At 37.0% G+C, this 19,853-nt stretch overlaps 1 protein-coding gene across 1 annotated transcript; it reads right to left on the bottom strand.

The window, feature by feature from the left end:
• Positions 1–1,045: 1,045 nt before the first annotated feature.
• On the bottom strand, positions 1,046–19,820 carry LOC111386174 (intron-binding protein aquarius). Its single transcript, XM_023010632.1, has 15 exons — positions 19,306–19,820; positions 17,138–17,280; positions 16,084–16,173; positions 15,374–15,436; positions 12,470–12,556; positions 12,168–12,317; positions 11,919–12,076; positions 10,209–10,443; positions 9,955–10,065; positions 6,735–7,793; positions 6,353–6,616; positions 5,002–5,187; positions 3,714–4,868; positions 2,519–2,869; positions 1,046–1,949 (listed from the first exon to the last, which is right to left on the bottom strand). Exons 1-15 carry the CDS (start codon positions 19,601–19,603, stop codon positions 1,614–1,616), a joined length of 4,686 nt encoding a protein of 1,561 aa, XP_022866400.1. The 5' UTR covers positions 19,604–19,820; the 3' UTR covers positions 1,046–1,613.
• Positions 19,821–19,853: the final 33 nt, after the last annotated feature.

Here is a 19,853-nt window from a genome sequence, read left to right as displayed (position 1 = left end):
GGATAAAAAGTAATTTTAATGTTTATGAACATAAGCAAAACATAGACTAGGAACAGTAGTTGATTTTCGTAAGAGCTGTATTATATATAATTAATTGGAAGGGCACTAATTTCATCATTTGATTTACAACCTCACTCTGTCACTCGTTCGAGAGTAGCAATATAGAGCTCGAGCTCATGAAATGTATAGATGCGAAGAGAGATTTTCTTTTTTGACCTCTGGGTATGAACAAAGTCCAACCCTACAAATTATTGAAGCTAGAAAACGTCAATGCACGAAGGTTGAAGCAAACCAGAGAATAGAAGTTGGAGCTCGCAATCTTTTAATGCTAGGAGGGTTCTTTCTCATGCTGAAAGACAAAAATGACCCAAACTCATGATTTGTTGAAGATTGAGATTCAAAGATAAGCATGTTAGGTCATTGCCTCAACTTGCACCCAACAGGATGTTCAATAGTTGAAGTAGCTTGTGACCATTTGAAGCTTGCAGGTTTTCGTTACATATTCAAAAGTCAAAATACGGATCTCTCAATGCATAGAAGTCTGGACTGAGCTACTTGTACCCGAGCATCTACATGCTCCTCACATGGGAGGCAAGGCCCATGCATTTAGGTTTTCGTTACATATTCAAAAGTCAAAATACGGATCTCTCAATGCATAGAAGTCTGGACTGAGCTACTTGTACCCGAGCATCTACATGCTCCTCACATGGGAGGCAAGGCCCATGCATTATAAATGCATGGGCCCCACCCCCATGTGAGGGGCATGTAAACGCCCAGGTACAAATGAAATTTCCCTAAAAGTCAAAGAATCGCCATCTGAAAGCAAGAGTAGTCAATGCATGCACCTTCTGTAAAAGAGAGTCACCCAACAAAACCAAAAAAAATTTAGAAAAAAAAGGGAGGTCTTATCTCCTTTAATCTTAATATAGTGCACCTAACATGCTCATTCTTTCCATCACTAAAAGAAAATCCCAATACTTTTGAGTAGAAATCAATCAATAACTATTTTTGTATAGATATCCTAGATAAAAATGCGTAGGAAGGCTGCAAAAAGATCACGACAATATAATTAATCGAAGAAGCTGACAAGTTAATGTTCATACCATGCCCATGCCTACATTAATTTGAAGCAAACAGATCAACTAACACAACAGTCGACGGTTCCTGAGTCATACGGCATATACAATTTTCACGTTCGAAGAACTTGTGAAGTTCACATACCAAACGGATGTATCCATATAGATGACTGGAAAAAAATATCATTCTACCTCTTCAGCTTAGTGTACATATATATAATTTCAGCAGTTTCCACTAGACAATATCGCAAATATCATTAAGCACCCCTGTAATTATCTGTCTGCTACATGGATCATTTGCGCAGTGAGCTTTCCAAATCTAGGTTACATAATTCTGAATAGTATGACAAAGTGAAGAAGGCTGCAGCGCTATATTCGTGGATTCAAATATTAGCTTTAGCTTTAAATGTTTGGACCTCGGATCGAGTCCTGCAGATGATGAACCATTTAAACAGACAAACCTCCAGAGGTGGCAACACGAGGTAAAACTGCTATAACCCTGGCTCTCTCAGCTCTCAGGAAGTAGAGTTCAGTTGATTACTCCTCCATCTTACTCTCATCAATTCTACTGTTTTCAAGCGCCACTCCATCCATACCGTCATCTTGCAATTCTGCATCAGTTTCTACATTTAAATTATTAAGAAGTGGCATCTTCCCATTTGTAGAAGGTTCTGGTTGCGTTGATTCATTTGATTTTACACTAGGTGGCATATCCTCATCAGCACCATTTGACAAGTTATGATTGTCAACATCAGTAGTGTGAACTGAGGTCTCCAGACTCTGTAAGCCGTTTTCCTCAGATGCATCTATTGTCAAAGGGACTTGTCCTGAATAAGCTGAAAATTCATTTAGTTGATGACTCATTACTCGTGCCTGAAATTCCAAAAGAAAAAAGTTCATCAATATGTGAATTTCTGAGCCCTGTAGATCATGGTATCAACACTATTAATTGATAGAGAGAACGGACATGACAGAAAGATAAGCGATAAAAAAGTATCTGAAATGGGTGCTGACATACCAAGGTAAAGCAGAAAAAGATATAGGCAGTGTTTGATAGGCATTTTTATGTAAAAATGCATTTTAGAACAGTAAATTGATGTGAAATATGTGGTTGAAAAATAAAGAAAAGTTTTTTATTTACATGTAATATTATTTTAATAAAGAATGTGTGGTTGAAATGAAGAGAGAGAAAAATTTATTTTGAAGAAAATGGCTACCAAACGGGCTCATATTTTGGGCAAGTAAGAAACTCCATAACCAGAGGTAAACATTTTAGCATTCAGGTGACTAGACAACTAGGCTTGAAAACCACGATTAAGGCATAGGACCAAGATTTCAGCAATTTTGAAGAAAGACAAAGGAGGCAAGAAACTGAAAGCACAGTTGAAGTGGTGAGCTATCAGACAAAAAGATGTTATGAGTTTATGAGCCAAGAAGGATACCTCATAGACCTTATGCATCTTATAATTGACGATGTTAGCCATCTCGTCAATGCCACTAACAAGTTGGCTTTGTCCAGTGTCTTCAAGGCGACGGTCTGTGAATGCTGTTACTTCATTTAGACTTAGAGCGAGACGATCGGGTCTCAGAAGAAGAAGTTGAAATGTAGGTTGCAGTTCGTAGCATTGCTCAAAAAGAGAGCGTCTACAAAAAACATATAATCCCAATCGAGCACGAGACATTGCAACAACCAATCTTCTTACATCACGCAGGTGTCCCACAAAGCGAGTACGAACAAGAGATAATAAGATATAGTCATTTTGCTGTCCTTGAAACTTGTCAACAGTTGTAACCTACAACATAGATGGAAGCAATGATAAAATAAAGCGCTAGAATAAGATAGGAGGAATGGAAATGATTAGACGACTTCACATTCTATCCCTGCTCTGCATGCCTATGCAAATCCCTCCCTAAAGCAACTTTCTGCAAGTCATCACTAGACAATTTAGCCAGTCATCTGATTGGGAATGTCAGTTGCATGACTTCCCTCTCCATATGACATTAAAAAACTAATTGGAGCATTAGATCTCTGATCAGATATTTAAGACCCTAAAGTCTCTTAAAATTTGAAAGTTCGCTTGTCCAACATTTATGACCTAAATCCATGTCCATAACAAGAGGAAATTAGCTATTCTCTATTGTCCTATTACTATTGGTACTGAAGATATAGAGACTACTAGGTGAGAATTGTACGATTAATTTCTCATTCACCTCATCCTTATATAGATCCTATCAATTAGCCTGCCTACACATCATATGAGAAAAATAAAATAATAAATAATAAATAATAAAAATAAAAATAATAAGAACGAAATTTGGGTTACATATTCTTGTAAGACATGCCCAGATTGATCCATGTTCTGGTATGTATTTTAAACTATCACCTACTCAAAATTCATTTAAGTCATCCCGAAATATATTTTTTTATGATCTTGCACATGCTATGTAATTATATTCTCTACAACATTACATGAAGGGAAATCGGAGTTGATAAGCATGAGGAAAATGAAAAAGGAACCACAAAGATTCCAGTGATGATACTAATAAAATACAAAGAAACATGAAGGCACATTTCCAAGAAGCTAATAATTCCAGCATTTGCAAGTGTCAAAGACCAAAGAGGATAGGACGACTTACCTTGTGTGGTGGACCAATGAAGTCATAAGGGAGACACCTTCTGTTAATAACATCACGAATCAAAAGTTTCTGACCATTGTATGTTGTTAATATGGATATTTTGTTAGCTGGGTATCCAAGTAAACGCATGTACATGTAGACACTAACAACATATTCAGCTTCTCCTTCATTTTGATAGAACCAGGGAGAAGGGGCAGTCTCACCTCTCCCATGGTAGTCAGGAACATCAACCAATTGATAGTCATATGAGAATCCAGCATTTGCTGTGTGGAAGACAGCATTCTCCCTTACAAATGGAAGATCACCAAGGTCTCTATATCTCCAGTTGTAAAGTCTAGCTAAACTGGGCCTAGCTCTACCCTGGGCATTGAGCTCAATATAAGGGATTCCAAGACGCACAAATCTTGTGAATAGACTTTGATCCATGTGGCTATACTTCTGAAAAGCCATATTTTTAACAACTGGAGGCAATTGATGATGGTCACCAATTAATATGCAGCGTTTAAGCCGAGCATAGCCATCTTCCTGCCTTTGGAGCAACATGGGGATGAAAGTTTCAATCTCCAAAATTTGAGCACTTTCTTCCATCAACAAGTTGTCATATTTGAAGCCCAAATTCAAAAAATCTTTCCTTTTAAGAGCCGCATGGGTGCAAGTCATTGCCACAATTTTTGCCTGTTTTGTCATCAGGTAATTTGATCGATCAACTGTTGACTTCAGCAATTCAAATGCCCTACACTCTTCAAGCTCCCCAAACATAGTTTTTAGGTGACGGAAGCAGCCCTTGGCTGCACGCATGTCTTTCTCAAAGGACTGGCCCGTAAAAACTGGCTTGGGAGTGTTAGCAAAAAACTCCTTAAAGGGAAAGCGATCCTGAACATATGTTGGTTTATCTTTATTTGAAGCGCAATCAGCCAAAAATCGTTCCCAGCGTGAATACACATGAAGCAACCAGAAGTATCCAGCACTTTCACAAGTGTATCCTACATCCTCAGGCAGTTGGAGAGATCTTGCAAGGCGTTCCACTTCACTGAGAAGTTCAAGCCGCCGAACGAGCATAGCATTCACACGGCCTTGGCGACTGAAGTCGAGCTCAGTTGCCAGCTCTTGTTCACCTTGCCCAAGACGAAGAAGATAACGAGCTGGCACATCCCTCTGAAGTCATGATAACATAAATTAAACATTTTAATCAAAATAGGAAAAATAAAATCATGCAAAAGTTACTTTTCAAAATGAATATAATATGACTATTGGCAAAAAGAAAGATCCTCTGCAAGAAATCTCTTACCTCCATTATCTTTTCAAAGAGATCATTTAAAGCCTGATTTGAATGAGTAATTATCAGAGTTCTCTGAGAAGGGCAGTTATGATAAAGCACATTCAAGATTTGCACTGCAGTATCTGTCTTTCCTGTACCAGGTGGACCTACCACCATGGTCAGCCCGGGCTGAATGCCTGAAATGATGGCTCCAATCTGTTTAAAAAGAAGAAAAAATTAGAAGTTCAACAAAAATGTATGCAAACAAATTTATACCATTATTTCTTACAGGAAGAATCATAAAGCATAGCAGTAAACTACATTAAATGATATGAAATCATATGCAATTCCTCAAGAATCTAGCATGCTTAGTTAATTCATGGGTAAAACTTCGCCATTGCCCAATTCTGATATGCCGAATCTCATTAGAACTATTTTCTTTCAAATATTACCAAAAGTTGAAAGCAGTATTAGCGTGTCATCACAACACTTTGAGTATAATGTATGCTCCTGGAATGTTCCTGACAGCTAAACATATTACGGCCCACAAATCAGGATTAAATAGAATGCATTACAACTCTGCTATTTGTTTCGCCATATTCTGCAATCTTATTATCAATTAAATAATCTACGATAAAAAGAATGAAAAAGGCAACCCAAACAATATAAGCAGAACACGACAAGCTTCAGCAAAAGGTTTACATAGTAAATTCAAGTTATCTAAAAATGCATCATAACATATGAGCATAGATTATTCCTTAAAACATAACCATGACAAGGAGGTTTCATTCCTTATTTTAGCTGGAAAAAGGAGGTCATGTTCCCCTTACCCTATTTTGCCCCTTCTCTGTGTGTGCATATGTGTGTGTGTATGTGCGCACGCACGCACTCGAGTTTGTTGAGGGGTGGTTAGAAGAGACCACAGCAGTAGTTTACATCACTTTGGTGGATTTGCTGAATAACCTATACTTAAAAATAAAATAAAAGAGATTGTTCGGTTTAAAAGGTATGACCCACGAAAGGGAAAGCAGTACATGAGATAGGCTGGTGGAGAAAATTCGTTTGGATATTCACATGATAAATGATGAATTATAGACATGATAAAAGTGATCATGTCCGTGTCGTCTTCAGTGAAAAACATGGAAAACACTAGGTCCAATTTAAAATTCTTGAGAAACCACTCGCAGTTTAAATATTTTAAATTTTTCCCTTTCTGCAGACATAAAATTCAATCAGACAGACAGTCAAAACAAGGGGGAAAAAACAAATTTTCCACCAAATTTATACACGAACAAGAGGTGGAGATAGCAAATTAGGAAAATGGCAAGGAAAAAGATCCCTTCACCAAAATTCCAAACTCTATAGTTAAAGTTCCATGAACCTGCGTTGGAGTAAATCGGACGGAATTCTGTTTTGGCTGATCTTGTGGATATGGACCTGGATCAGGAGGAACGTAAGCCTCAACCAGAAGCTTTGCTTTATCAGAATGATCATCTGGGATACTGGCTTCAGATATTGAAGAAACTGTAGACCTCTCATAGCCAGGAAGAACATGGATATTGCCTTTAAGATTCTTGGGAAACCTAATACGGAAAGGAGGAGTTGGATGCAAGTTTTCTGTTCCATCAGAGTTTAAAAAGCAAATCTGGAAACAAGAAAAAGACAATAAAGAAAATATTATAGTCAAGAATTCTAGTCCACTAAACACATTACAGCTGCACTGCAATAGATTAATGCTAAATCATGTGAACAGAGAGAAAAACCTCAAAATTTGGAAAACACTCTGTCACGTGAGCAGCATCAATGAAGGTATCTATGAAATCTACTGTTTCAAGGAGGTCGGGCATATTAACCCATTGAGCCGCTGAAGGATTCCCATACCCCAAAAATATGTCATGTAACCAATCAGGAACAATACAGGTTTCATTCATTAGATCCCTTATGGATTCCAAAATTGCTTTGAAATTGTTCTCCTTGGGTTTCCGCCTCATCAATATGTTGAACATACCATACACATCGTCCGCACCCTTCTCTGCAATATTACAAACATCCATATGATATTGTGCTGTATCCAAGGCAACAGTCACAGTTCTCAGCTCTCCTTTTGGAGGCTTCCACTCATCACGCTTGATTCTACCTGTGAAATCATTCATTAGAGTTCCTTCCTCATCACGTATTTCAATAATTTCACATCCACGTACAAATTGAAGACCAAGCCTCTGGGGAACAGTTGCCATGGCTGCTTCTTCATCACTTAGCGGCTCAAATGAAGGGCGAATGGATAGCAAAAATAGAACATCATGCTCTTTAAGGGCATTCCATTCTGATCTTATCTGTGCTCTATAACTAGAAATGGAGAAAGTAACTTCAGCTGTAACAGCTGATGGCTTTACTTCCCCAATATTTGGCTGTTTGACCTCTCTGATCTTAAATTCCTTAATTGGTACAGCCATTCTTGACCAACCACGAAAAGCAGTTTCTCCTTCATTATTAATGTTAGCAAGAAGATGTGGGACGGCTTCTTGAATATCCTCACGGATTTCATATGTTGATTCAAGGCGGAAGAGATTGAAATTTCTAAGAAGGTAATCATGAAGTGTTAAAAACTGTAAATTAAGCTTCGGAAGTGCCAAACACCCTTCACCGGAGTAGTTGATGCTAGGTACAAGACTTTCATCCCACATTATTTGCTCATTTGGATATAGTGGAAGAGCATTTATGGCCTCTTTCTGAGACTGTTGTTTCTCGAAGAAGGAAACCATTACTTCAATCAAGAAGTCAACTCTTTCCGACCATGGATCATCCTTCGGCACAAGTTTGAGCTGCAATTCAAGACATAATAGAATATGTTGCATTAGCATTTACACCACCACCATATAAGTGTGATATTAACAGAGACTAAATGCACTATGATTGAACAGATCACAGGAAAGACGGTGATAAAGAGCAGGGTTTAGAGAACTTCCCCCATAGATTTCCTTATTGTTTAAAATAAATAGAAGGTTTCTACGTCCTATTGTAAGGTTAATAAGAGTTAATAAGTGGAAGGATGTTTATATCAGGTGGAAACCAAATGGCAGGTCAGATGCGAAATTGCTGAATTTCAATTCGAAACATTAAACTTCATCTAAATCAGCTTAATCAATATAGTCAGTTCTCTTTCTTTGTCTTTGTCTTTGTCTTTCCACTCATATTTTCCAAACAGCTTTCTGCTTTGTCATCATCATTTTAGCCCCTGTTTGGCCCCCATTTCGTAAAACTCATTGTCAACTGCACGTCACGGGACCATATCAACTTTCAACCATGTATTTCACCGACTTATATCAAAACCTACTAAAAATATAATTTTTATACAAACCAAACAAGGGGTTAATGTAGCATTTATAAATGTGCACCAGTCAAAATGATTAAAAACTAATATTAGACAAGCTATAACACATTGTTTGGCAAGCTTCTCAGAATTAGGGATAGTACAAACACTACCGACACAATATGAGCGCAAGTGTTACAATTGTTATCAAAAACATTATGAAGCAAACTCAATGGAAGAATCCTATCATGTAATAACATATAATGTGACAAAAGTGAAGAATCTACTCAATTTAGCATTTGAAACTTCCAGTCTAGTACATTACAAGCATTGTCACAAGAAATCTATGACTTACATATATATATACGTACGCAAATGGCCCACTTATCTATTCAATATATAGGCACCTATCATATTAATATACAACAGGAAGTCAAGCCTCTCATCAAAATGAGGACTTGCAAACAAGTAAAAATATTTCACTCTAGCCGAGCACAGCATTTATATCAATGAGTAGCTTACACAAAGACACCCATTTGACTCCATTCATCATCTTAATGTAGCAATAGCATTCCAAAATAAACAGAATTCGCTACATGATCGTGTTTTCAGTTTTATCATATTTATCATGCTCCATGACCACATTTTCATATTCAACCACCAAGTATCTCGAACACTACCATTCAAGTGGGATCAGGCAACTGAGCTGTAACACAAGATTATTTTTGTTGTTTCGAGAACGGACAACCAGAATTGTCTCAAAAACTCAGCCATATACATTTTGTTCACCTCAAGCCCTTAGTCACCTTCACTTCAATTCAGAAATAAACAATGAGACAACATGGCAAAGTCCCAATGTTAAAAATTCAGTTATCCCACTGAAAGAACAAACTTTCAAATCCTTTGAAACGTGTGCTACTTCAAACATCAAATTGTACTGTTACACCTTCCAATTCGAGATGTCCTCTGCTTGAAATGAACACAGCTACTACTAATTATCTATGAGATTTACAGTTCAGAAGGGCAGATAGATAATATAGAAATCAAATGCCAACATCATGAAAATATAAATAAAGATTTGTCTTTGGAAATCAACCTAAAAGTATGGAACAAAAGGAGTAAAGCTTTTATAGAATCAGGAAAATGAGAAAATGGATAGAAGTTATGAAACAATAATTCTGATAAAAATCCTACAAAACCATTTTTAGAAATTTTGGAAAGACAGAATCCAATCGCAGCATGAAGTAACTAATTGAAGAAAGAATGCAGGCATCCCAACTTCTGCAATTCAGTCATTGATCTACAAAATCAACAAGAAATCTGTTCTTTATCAGATAACTTAAGTATAAACAAAAGCAACCTCCCCTCAAAACAATGCCATGCTTAATCATGGCTACTCTAATGGTCTTTATCCCGGAGAATGATATCAACTGTATCATGCTTCTAGTTGGCATAAAAGTTACTGGCTTTAGCTAGCGCACCCAAGTTTAGTCAGGATCAGCATAATATCTCTTTCCCCAATAGATATTCAGCACATTAACAACAATGCTAGGTTAGTACATTTTGAAGTCTCTCGATTTCTCTTATCGATTCATCAGTGAATAACTCTTTTGAAATAATGTTTCTAAAAAATTTTGGATTCCTAAACTAAATAATTTAGCTGCCATACTGACCTTTCCACATACTAAATCTCTTAGTTCTTCAGGAGAAAGTACTGAAAGTTTCTTTGACAGGTCAGCACGCCTGTTAATTGAGCCAATGTTAGCCAACGCAAGTTCTTGCAACTGCAAAGAGAAAAGAATAAAGGGGTTTAAATAGGTTATATTCCCCCTACAAGAGTTTTCCATCCGAAACATGTCTAGTCATGTTAAGTGGAACCAAGAGACAAGAAAAATTTAATCCCATGTTATACACAAAGAATACACACCTTTGGAATTCTCTTAAATGCAAGAAGCTGAAAAGCCTGAAGACGTTTGTAATGAGCTTGAAGCACCTCGTCATCAGTCATTTGTCTACCTTTATGGTCATCAATCTCAAAACCTTCGTAGTACTGAAGCAAGTCCACCAACTGTGCAAAAAGTTTCCCTTTGTCATGTCTATACAGATCACTTAAATGACATTTAGAGATAACAGCAACATCAGCAACAAGAGGCCGAACCAACCTGTTCAAAAGTAACAAAATGAGACAATAAGCAGTAGCTTTATGAAATACACATCTTAGTAGCACTTCACAAGCAATCAAGAAAAAATTCAAGCAGCAAGTAACTTCATTTCAAGGGACAATCCTTTAACATAGATCAAACAAAAAACGTGTATTTGAGTAGCCATCAGAAAGAAACTGCTGGTAGAACTCTCCAAGAGAGAAAATCACCAAAAACAGAATGAGGATTGAGAGTAACCAAAGAAATTGAACTGTGGTTCCCCAAAACAATAAGTAACATGAGACAAGAAAAATACTGTTTTCACTGTGTCAAAATGACTTAGAGAACTAGAATGCCCAATATTTCACGAGAAAATTGTTTCAAACTACCCCCCATAAGAGAGAAATTGAGGCCAAGCCCTTCTTTTCAGAGTTATGTGATCTAGCAGTCAAAGTTCCAAAACATATGTCCAATCTTCTTCTCCATCCCTTCCTCTTTCCACCCACCTTATTTTTATTTCTGCAATTCCCCACCTCGTGCCGGCAGGGAGGAAGAAGAAGATGTTGATAGCCAATCACCAAGTACAATCTCTTGACCATTTCAATTCTAGAAATGAAGACAACAAAATTGAAGCCAAATGGAACCCTGACAAGTCTCTGTGCTTCCATAGAAAGTTTCAAGTACTCTGAATTAATACAAATTAGATTGCACATAGGCAGACTACAGTCAACTCTTCCAGTTCCTTAGAGAATGATTGAAGAAGTCAGAACTCTTTTGACTTCCATATGCGATTGTCCAAATCTGCTAACCTCCCCATCACCATTTCGCCACCCCCTCCCCCCTTGCAAGTGCCTCAAATTATTGAAGGAGAGGCATTCCTGTCCCATGTTTTTGTTCCATCGCAGATCAGCTATGACTTAAAACCCTGTAAATTCATTCAATTGTGATTCATAAGGAATTTAATATCATGAATTGATAAGTTGTGCCTTGAATGGCGGACCATCTTATGCAACTATATTGCATTACACTTCACTGAGATCACACTTACCAATAAGGCAATCAATCCAAAATTTAACCTTCTTAGTTTTGTGGAACAATAAACACTTGCAAATCATTGTGGCAAGCGGTGAGAAACTTAAGAATTTCACAGAACATGGAAAGACCATGGATCGCCAGTATTTATTAACTTCAGGGGTTGCTTAATTATCAGACTTGTCAGTCATCAACTTTATTCAGTTTCTAGCCCGAGTATTAGTCATTGAAGCAGAAGACATATATTATAGAACTATGGTTGGTTTCAAGAACTTCATGGTCCCCAGCCTATAGCATCACATTTATTTGATTCAATTCCCACTCAAATGGAAGGGAGGAATGAATTTAAATTTTGTGAGAAGAGATGTTATAATAGGAGTGATGGAGTAAGGAGATGAACAAAATTATCTCAATTGTAACTAGAATTAGCTATGAAACAAAAATAAATTCAATCTAAAATATACCTCCTAGTTGGCAGTTGACTCAAAAGATCTATAAGGAACTCCATAAACCTTTCACAATACAGAACAGCAGCATCATCAACTTCATACTCATTTACATTAACTACATTATCATCCTCGTCATTTTGCTGCTTGAGGGGGGAAACTTTAGAATCGAGCACCTGCAAATAAAGAGGACAAAAGAAACACTAACATGCCTAGCGAAAAAGAAGTCATCATATCATAAAAGATGCTTAGTCAAGTATATAATACCTCTAGAAACTCTTCAATGAGATTTCGCAAGAACTGAGCTTCGATCATAGTTGTGGGATCAAAAGACTCCCCTCGTTTAGTTGCATCCTTGGCTCTTTTGGCAATCCTTCTCCATTTCTTCATTAGGTTTTCATTGAGGCAAAGTTCCATCTACAACCCATGGAAACGAAATGAAATAAAATAAACACAGATTAAAAGGAGCGGAGAACAACAAAAATAATTTGAGAAAAAAGAAAAAAAAGTAAATATTAAACTAAGTGACGTCAATCTCCACAAAAAACAACTGAACATATGAAGCGTACCTGAAAACGACCATATGATAAGCTATGCCAGCACTCCAGACTTGCTAATCTCATGACCCTCTCACTGACTATCTCATCTTCTAAGCTCTATCAAACATAGTTGAAGAAGAAGGATAAACAACCAGATAAATATGAATTTTAGTAAAAGGAAGAAAAAATACTTCCAAAAAATACGTGTGTTATTATACGAAATGAGAAGAGGCAAAAATGACTATTTATTACTCTAAGCAAAGTAGTAGTGATCCTCCATTTTCCTAACCCAAATTAAATTATGGAAGAATTACAAGCGACACCAGGGATAGTGTGTGTGTGTGTGTGTTAGATACCTTCAAGCTTGTTCCAGTTAATTGCAAGTTTTTTAAGAGTATTATGGTATGTTAAGAGGCATATATAAAATGGGGGATAGGAGTATCCATTTCTTATAAGGCAGAAATTATGGGTCAAATTGGGAGAGAAAGATGAACCTCTTGAATGCTCATCAACCGTGTAATTCCTTTCCAGTTTATTCATAAATACATTTAGAAATTAATTTCTGTTCTTCTGCAGCATAATCTCCATTGGTTCCTATTATTTGGTAGCAAACCATTGATTCTAGGGCAAATGACAACAGACTTCAACAAAGAATTGGAGACAGATATTGGGTAACTCGTGCAGAAATTTGATCATGGGCAGCAAAAGTTCAGCAGATGATTTTCAATTGGAGTGGAAAGCCCAAATAAAAATATCAATGTTCGACGATGGCTGCTTTAGATAGGAGCAACATTTATACGTGATTCAGTTGTCAGAGAGGGAAAAGGTGGAAGCCACCATCGTGTGCTTTGATGGGGGAGCATGGGCATTGTTTCAGTGGATAGTGGGCGTCCAATTCAAAGTCGAGGAAGAATTAAAGGACTTTTCAACAATCGATTTCAGACTTCACCAGAGGGCCATTCTTTTGACAAATTTTCAGCATTGAAACCGGATGGATCTGAGATATTTTAAGGCGGAACATTGGGATTCTAATAGAACCCATACGGAATTTCACAGATCCGATGTTGATGAGGTAAGAACATACTATGAAAGAAGGTCATCAAAGATTCAGGTTCGTTGCTTCATTGCATGACGTTGAAGGATGTTTGTAGAGCTTGATTAATGGGCTAAATCAGGAGAAGATGGCTGAATAGCAATTGCTGAAGTGGGTTTAGGCTGTGGTATGGAGTTGGCTTAAAGAGTGAAAAACTACAAAATTTCACCTCATCAAACCCAAGAAAGAATGGGCCAAGGTACAATAAAGGGAAATGGCCCAACAACTATTTATACCTCAGAACCCATGAGATCACTCCGATTTCAAGGCACCCAAAGCAATCACTTCCCAAATCAATTTATATCCTTAAATCCATAACTCCTACTCAGTGACTTTCTGTGGTTGAGCTTCAATCGAAGACGAAAAAGGATTAAGTCCCCTGAAGAAAATACACTAGTGCCTAGCGCCACAAGAAGTAACTACAGGTCCTCGTAATTGAAAAAGAGTTGACAAAATCGAAGGGGGTAAAGTTGGGGGACAAAAATGGCAAGGATACTATCGATATGGGCGATGTTGTGGAACTTTTCCTAAATTCTGTATCGATTGCCCTGAAGATGATGAAAGTGAAAAGCACAATGGATCAGCCAAAGTAGTAGTGATTTTCAATGGATTTGCTATCCTTAAGTTTACTTCGACTGACTTGATGAAGAACCCAGAAGTTTTGTGGATGGGTGCAACATGTTATGGGGTTCCAATGGACACTATGTTAGTAGTAGTAGGTTGGCTAAATAATTCCACCAACTTCCCCAGACTGAGAAATTCTTTTTCACCTCATTTATGATTGAAGTTTTTGCAGAGAAGATAGGGCAGGCGTACGGTTGAGAACAAGTCAAATTGGGAGAGAGATTAGCCTCTCGAATGCTCATTAACTATGTAGTTTATTCATATAATTTAGTTTCTGTTCTTTTGCCATATAATCTGAGTTGGTTCCTATCAGAGTGGCAAGATTGATTTAATTTGATTATTTAAGAGATTGCATGTGCCTTAGAAGTTCTTGGGAGTTACCCCACAATAGCCAACATTAATATTAAATTGGCTGTTGTAATTTGGTGCATCCATGAGATGGGGTGCATCTACGGGCCATGTCACTTAAAACTGTCAGACAATAGCAATAGGTATTGATTTTATTTCAACAAACAATGGAAGAGAGTGACAGGTGAATAAATGGAGAAAATGACATTTTTGATCAACACGTATAGGTTATGAATATGGAAGAAAAGGAAACACAAATGAAAAGCCGAAGTGCATAATCATAGAATAAACAAGCAGATTCAGAATTTGAACAAGCCCTGAGGATTTCCAGTTCCGAAAAATTGTTTACAGACATTTAATGAGTAGAATTACGCAAGAAAGAAGTGCTTGCAAGAACAGAAAAGATGGTGATCATACTAGTCTCTACCAAGAAAAAACCCTCCGCATAATGTAGTAATCTTTTCAGCTCTAAGAAAATATACTTTAAATGGTCAAATAGTACTTGTATGTCATTGGTCATGCCAGAGTTACATTCAGATATTTGCATATGGAGAATACCTTAAACTAGTTGAGATGACAAGAAGCTAGGTAAGCAATTAACAGTGGAAAGAAATGAACGAGTTATTTGCCTAACTATCAATGAGATTGGATAAGATGACGGAGAACGTCAAAGACTCAATGCCTCCCAATGTGAGAAGTTCTCTCTCTCATTATATATAACCAAAATCAAACAAAATATGGTAGAAGCAATCCATTTATGGTACACTAATAATAATAATATAATCATAATCTTCGACAATCTTATCTAATCTCATTGGCACTAACATCCATTGTATAAACCCAAAGCATACAGCAGAAAAGGATAATACCTGAAAAGCATTGATCATGAAAAGTAGATAATTGGTTTTCTCTGCAATAGTTAGACTTCTTCCCTGCAGTCATAATACAAAGATATATCATCACGCACAATGTTTTGTTGAATTGCAAACCAGTTGCTATCTAGTTGTGTTGAAGCAATACATGTGTTTTATGGTAGTTAACATTGATGTCACAGGCCTCAAATAAAGTCAACAATGAATTGACATTTATACAAGGAACCACAGTGTCAACCTGTGTAACAGGCTTCCGAATATAATATATCTTTAAGCATCAGTGCTAGTGGAGCAGAAAAAACTAATGTTGCAATAAAACAGAAACCAAATACTGAAGCAGAATGTAACTAAGGAAGGAGCCAATGGCACTATAAGAAAATAAATGAAAATATACAGGATTTCACAGAATGTTGAGATCGCATGATTTCTTATGGTGCGTGATTTGCCACAAGATTAGTAAGTGCAAATATAGTTATAGATAATCAACAGACATAAACCCCAAACAACCATGCATTGTAGAAATTATTTAAAAATAATAACAATACTTATGAATATTCTGCCTTCTATATCTGTAACCCTCCAGAAAACAAAAAGGAATGTGAAAACTCTTGTAAACAAACTCCAACAGACATCAGATTATACAACTTTCATAACTGAAGAAAGGAGACATGGTGCCCAATTGTTAATAAAAGATCATAGGAACATACCTCCTTCAGGCGAAGAACCTTCTCAAGAAATGCCTTAAACATATCCTTCCTATCATAAAAACAAACCCAAGCAGCCACATTCTCTCGAAACTGCAAATTCCAAATTTCAATTAAGGGGCACATTTGTGTGGGTGTTGGGGAGTGGAGGGGATAAGGAACATGAAAGTTTCAAACTTTGAACTTCTGAATCTCCCAAAAACGAATAAATAAATAAATAAATAATCATTCACTATGCATACAGCTATGAAAAATTAGAACTTGACTTCACATGTGAACAGTCAAACCAACTAAACTAGGCATGAAATGTAGCCCCATTTTCACTGTTTAAATTAAAACCCTTTATTTTGCATACTCATTTTCAACAATACATTCGCACTATAAAATATTCTACACGTAAGCCCAAAACTTTTCCTAACTTTTTAATCACACATTCTCCGATTACTATTCAAACCATCATTTTCCACAATTTTTTTTTTATAATGGCCATCAAACAGGAGTATAATATCTTTCCATAGCCATGAACTGCAAGGCATCATTTTCTCCTTTACAAGCCTTAGCAACCAGTATAGTGTCACAAAAAAGAGGGAAACCTCCAAGTTTCAAGAAATTCGGATGTTAATAGCCCCCGTGAAATTCAAGTCCAGGATCCATCATTAGCACTACAGAACAATTCCCTCCTATGGTAACAATGCTTGCTTAGATCAGTTGCCAATTTTCCAACAAGACAACCTTTATCATTTTATGAAAAGGCATTTTTTATGTGTAGGTGATTAATGACTTCATAGCCTTTTGTAAGTTTTTCTTTCCTGTTTCTCATCGTCATCAATTTTACAAATTGTAAGTTTCGATTCTTCTATTTCAAATCTACACATTCTTAGGCATTTGTGACACTAGTTTCTTTACGTAGCCTTGCAGAAAGTAAACATTCAGCCCTAATCTTCTCTTAAAATCGAATAATTTAAACAGTGGCACAGGATTCATTTTTCTGCACCTGTTTATCGACCAAATGATACTTGCACAAAGTAAATTATTTTCACATGAATTGTCTCTATACCTTCTCATTAATCATAAGTATCATCGACATTACATGCTCAAACGTAGCAGTCTCCTGATCAAAGTTTGGCAAAAGGTAATTCTCTAGGTACTGACTGACTTCCAGTATCATCACCCTCTGCAATGGCACTGGCTTTCTTCCACCTACATCAAAGAATTTTTAAGTCAGTAATCAGAAATCAACAACTATATTTGATTGATCCGATGCACATGTGCATGTGTAAATTTGCATATGTAACAGGTTTATATCTAGTAAATTGATTTGTAAATGAGAATAAGAAACAGGTTCATATCTACTGAACTGATATGTAAGAATATGAAACAGGTTCTTATCTACTGAACTGATTTGAAAACATGTTCTGCTAAAATCATGTTCTCAATCATTAAAGGAAGTCGTAGGAATTACAATCGTTTAACTGCTTATTATCAGATTCAATTCCATAAACAAATCGGCAACCATTCTTCTAAAGCAACAGTTATAAAATTAGTGGAGCCAGTAGAAAGCCTACCTATTAACCACGCTGTAGCTAGCTCTAAAAGCCACTGCAGGGTTAGGGTGTGGGTGTAGATCCCAAGCCAAGATTTAATTGGCAAAGTTTAGAACCTCATAATTTGGTCAAAAATTAATCCAGGCTTTGGATATGAGTACATGGATACATCTTTCATGAAACTCATAAGCTAATATGGGTATCTTATAAGATATTTTATACGACTTCACATTTGGATGGTAGCAGTTCATTTTAAAAAAGAATGTTCTAAATTACCATAATATAAGATTTTTGGGGGAGAGCCTACAGATTACAGAAGGTATAAAAGGTGTTGGTAATCGAAAAAATCTTTGCCAACTCTTTCTTTAACTTGTTTGCCAAATGTTCCAAAAAAAACTCTTGCTTGGCAGGTGATATGGGATATCAAGGCCCTAAGTCTTTTAAGTCATTGGGATCAGCTTGGGCTATCTTGATGGGAGATAATTCCAGGGAAGGAAGAGAATCTGTGTTAAACCTGGTGCTGCATGTGCAAAACATCTGGTGGAACTGCTCGTATTTATTGAGCAGTGGTTTTTGAATGAGTAGTGAATGCTGTAAAACAATTGTTGCCCAGCTGGAAGCTGGGGCCTACGTAATGAGCTAGAACAAGGTCAGACTGAACAGTTCCTAATTTTTAGGATGTCCCACTCTGGAAGCAGATAAATCATATGGCTTTTATGGTGTGGAAACACGGCAGAGATTGAAAATGTATTTGCCATTTTACCGGACTTTTTGGTCCCATAATTCCAATTCCAAGCTTATATGACAACTGGATGGACATTCAGATTATTTTGCTAAAGTTGGAATGAAGAGCTGCTTTTCCATATGCTACAAACAAACAGATTTTAGTAACAAAGCTACCAAAAACTTGTAAAAGGAATGTAAGTATCTATAAATATTGACATACGAAGCATCCGTGTAACTCAACTGGTAAATTGTATAGCCTAGTTCTTTAGACTTATTCATAAGTTCAAGATTCATATCCAATTCCTAATGATCAAACAAGGGGCATGCTTACCAACTCCACAGGAGACATGCAAAATTTACTCAGGAAAACAATGGGGGCAGGTACCATGGTAAGTAATTGTCAAATAGTATGGTTTATAGATCTTAAGGATCTTATAAAGCAAGTTTTCAGAAACACGATGAGGTATAGCTAGACGGAAAAGGTTGAAGTGCAAACTACAATGGCTACTGGTACCTGCATAGGGAACCAGAAACATCTTAGAACTTTGCAACAAAAAAAATGCTATAAAATAAGATCTTATATGAAGAGTGACGAAGGTTCCAATACATTCAACGATTAATATGTTCATTTTTACTTGTGCCAGGAATTATCATAAGGAGAGGTTCCTTAGAGAAAAATAGTTTGGGATACAGAATCCCACATTTGCTTTACAAACTGATTAAGAGCACATTCAGTTTCTATCACACTATGATGTGGGTAAAAGGGGAGACTGCATTGAAATGACGTTTGTACGGGGTGCTTAATGCAATCAAGTAATGCTAATACAGGGAGAAGAGTCCCTTGAACAGTCACCTAGCATACAAAGAAACACTGGTACAGGAGTATGCGGTAAGGCTCATCTGAGTTCATTAGTAACAAGACAGCAAAGTGCAAACAGTAAAAATTCGTCTTTACCCTTTACAGTTAATTCCGTATAGTAAATATCTTTAACGAGCTCAGAACTAAACAACTTCTTGGGGCCTGCAACCGATGTCTTCGCCCAATTATCAGCTGCAATTTTCGTTAATCGGTCGCGCTGGATCTCATTAAGTGTAATGGAGCTGGGCAAATTGGAGCCGGGTTTCGACTCCGGCGGCTTCTCTGGAAGATGCGGAGTAGACGGCTGCTGCGGAAGCGCCTCTATGCCCACCGGATACTCTGCCACCCTGTGGCGCCGGAAATCATACAGTCCGGTTCCATAAATCTTCGTCATTTCTTTAACGAAAAATGAAAATTAACAAATTATGATAGTACGCTGGGTAGGGTTTGCATGTGGTGGGTTTTTCAGGGAGGGGAAGGATTAGGGTTTTCGAGGATTTTAAACCTCGGAAGGAAAAGGATGATTTTAGTTCTAAAGTCCACAGTAAGGCTATTGAAGGCGGTGAAAAATGAGGAGGAAATAAGTAGAAGCCTTTGATCCCACGCGACCTCAACCAAAAGAAAAATAAAAATAAAAGGAAGGC

This window comes from Olea europaea, chromosome 3, assembly GCF_002742605.1.
Source record: "Olea europaea var. sylvestris chromosome 3, O_europaea_v1, whole genome shotgun sequence".
In the NCBI taxonomy this organism is placed as follows: domain Eukaryota; kingdom Viridiplantae; phylum Streptophyta; class Magnoliopsida; order Lamiales; family Oleaceae; genus Olea; species Olea europaea.
The sequence above is the reverse complement of the archived record's forward strand: the minus strand, read 5'-3'. Positions and strand labels throughout refer to the sequence as shown.

What these genes read in the sequence shown, in the direction of transcription:
- LOC111386174 (XM_023010632.1), bottom strand. Translation starts at nt 19,603, where the DNA reads ATGACGAAGATTTATGGAACCGGACTGTATGATTTCCGGCGCCACAGG. An exon ending in TCATTGAAGAGTTTCTAGAG is followed by an intron (nt 12,077 to 12,167) that starts GTATTATATACT and finishes CTTTATTTGCAG; the next exon opens with GTGCTCGATTCTAAAGTTTC. An exon ending in CATTTAAGAGAATTCCAAAG is followed by an intron (nt 10,066 to 10,208) that starts GTGTGTATTCTT and finishes TTCTCTTTGCAG; the next exon opens with TTGCAAGAACTTGCGTTGGC.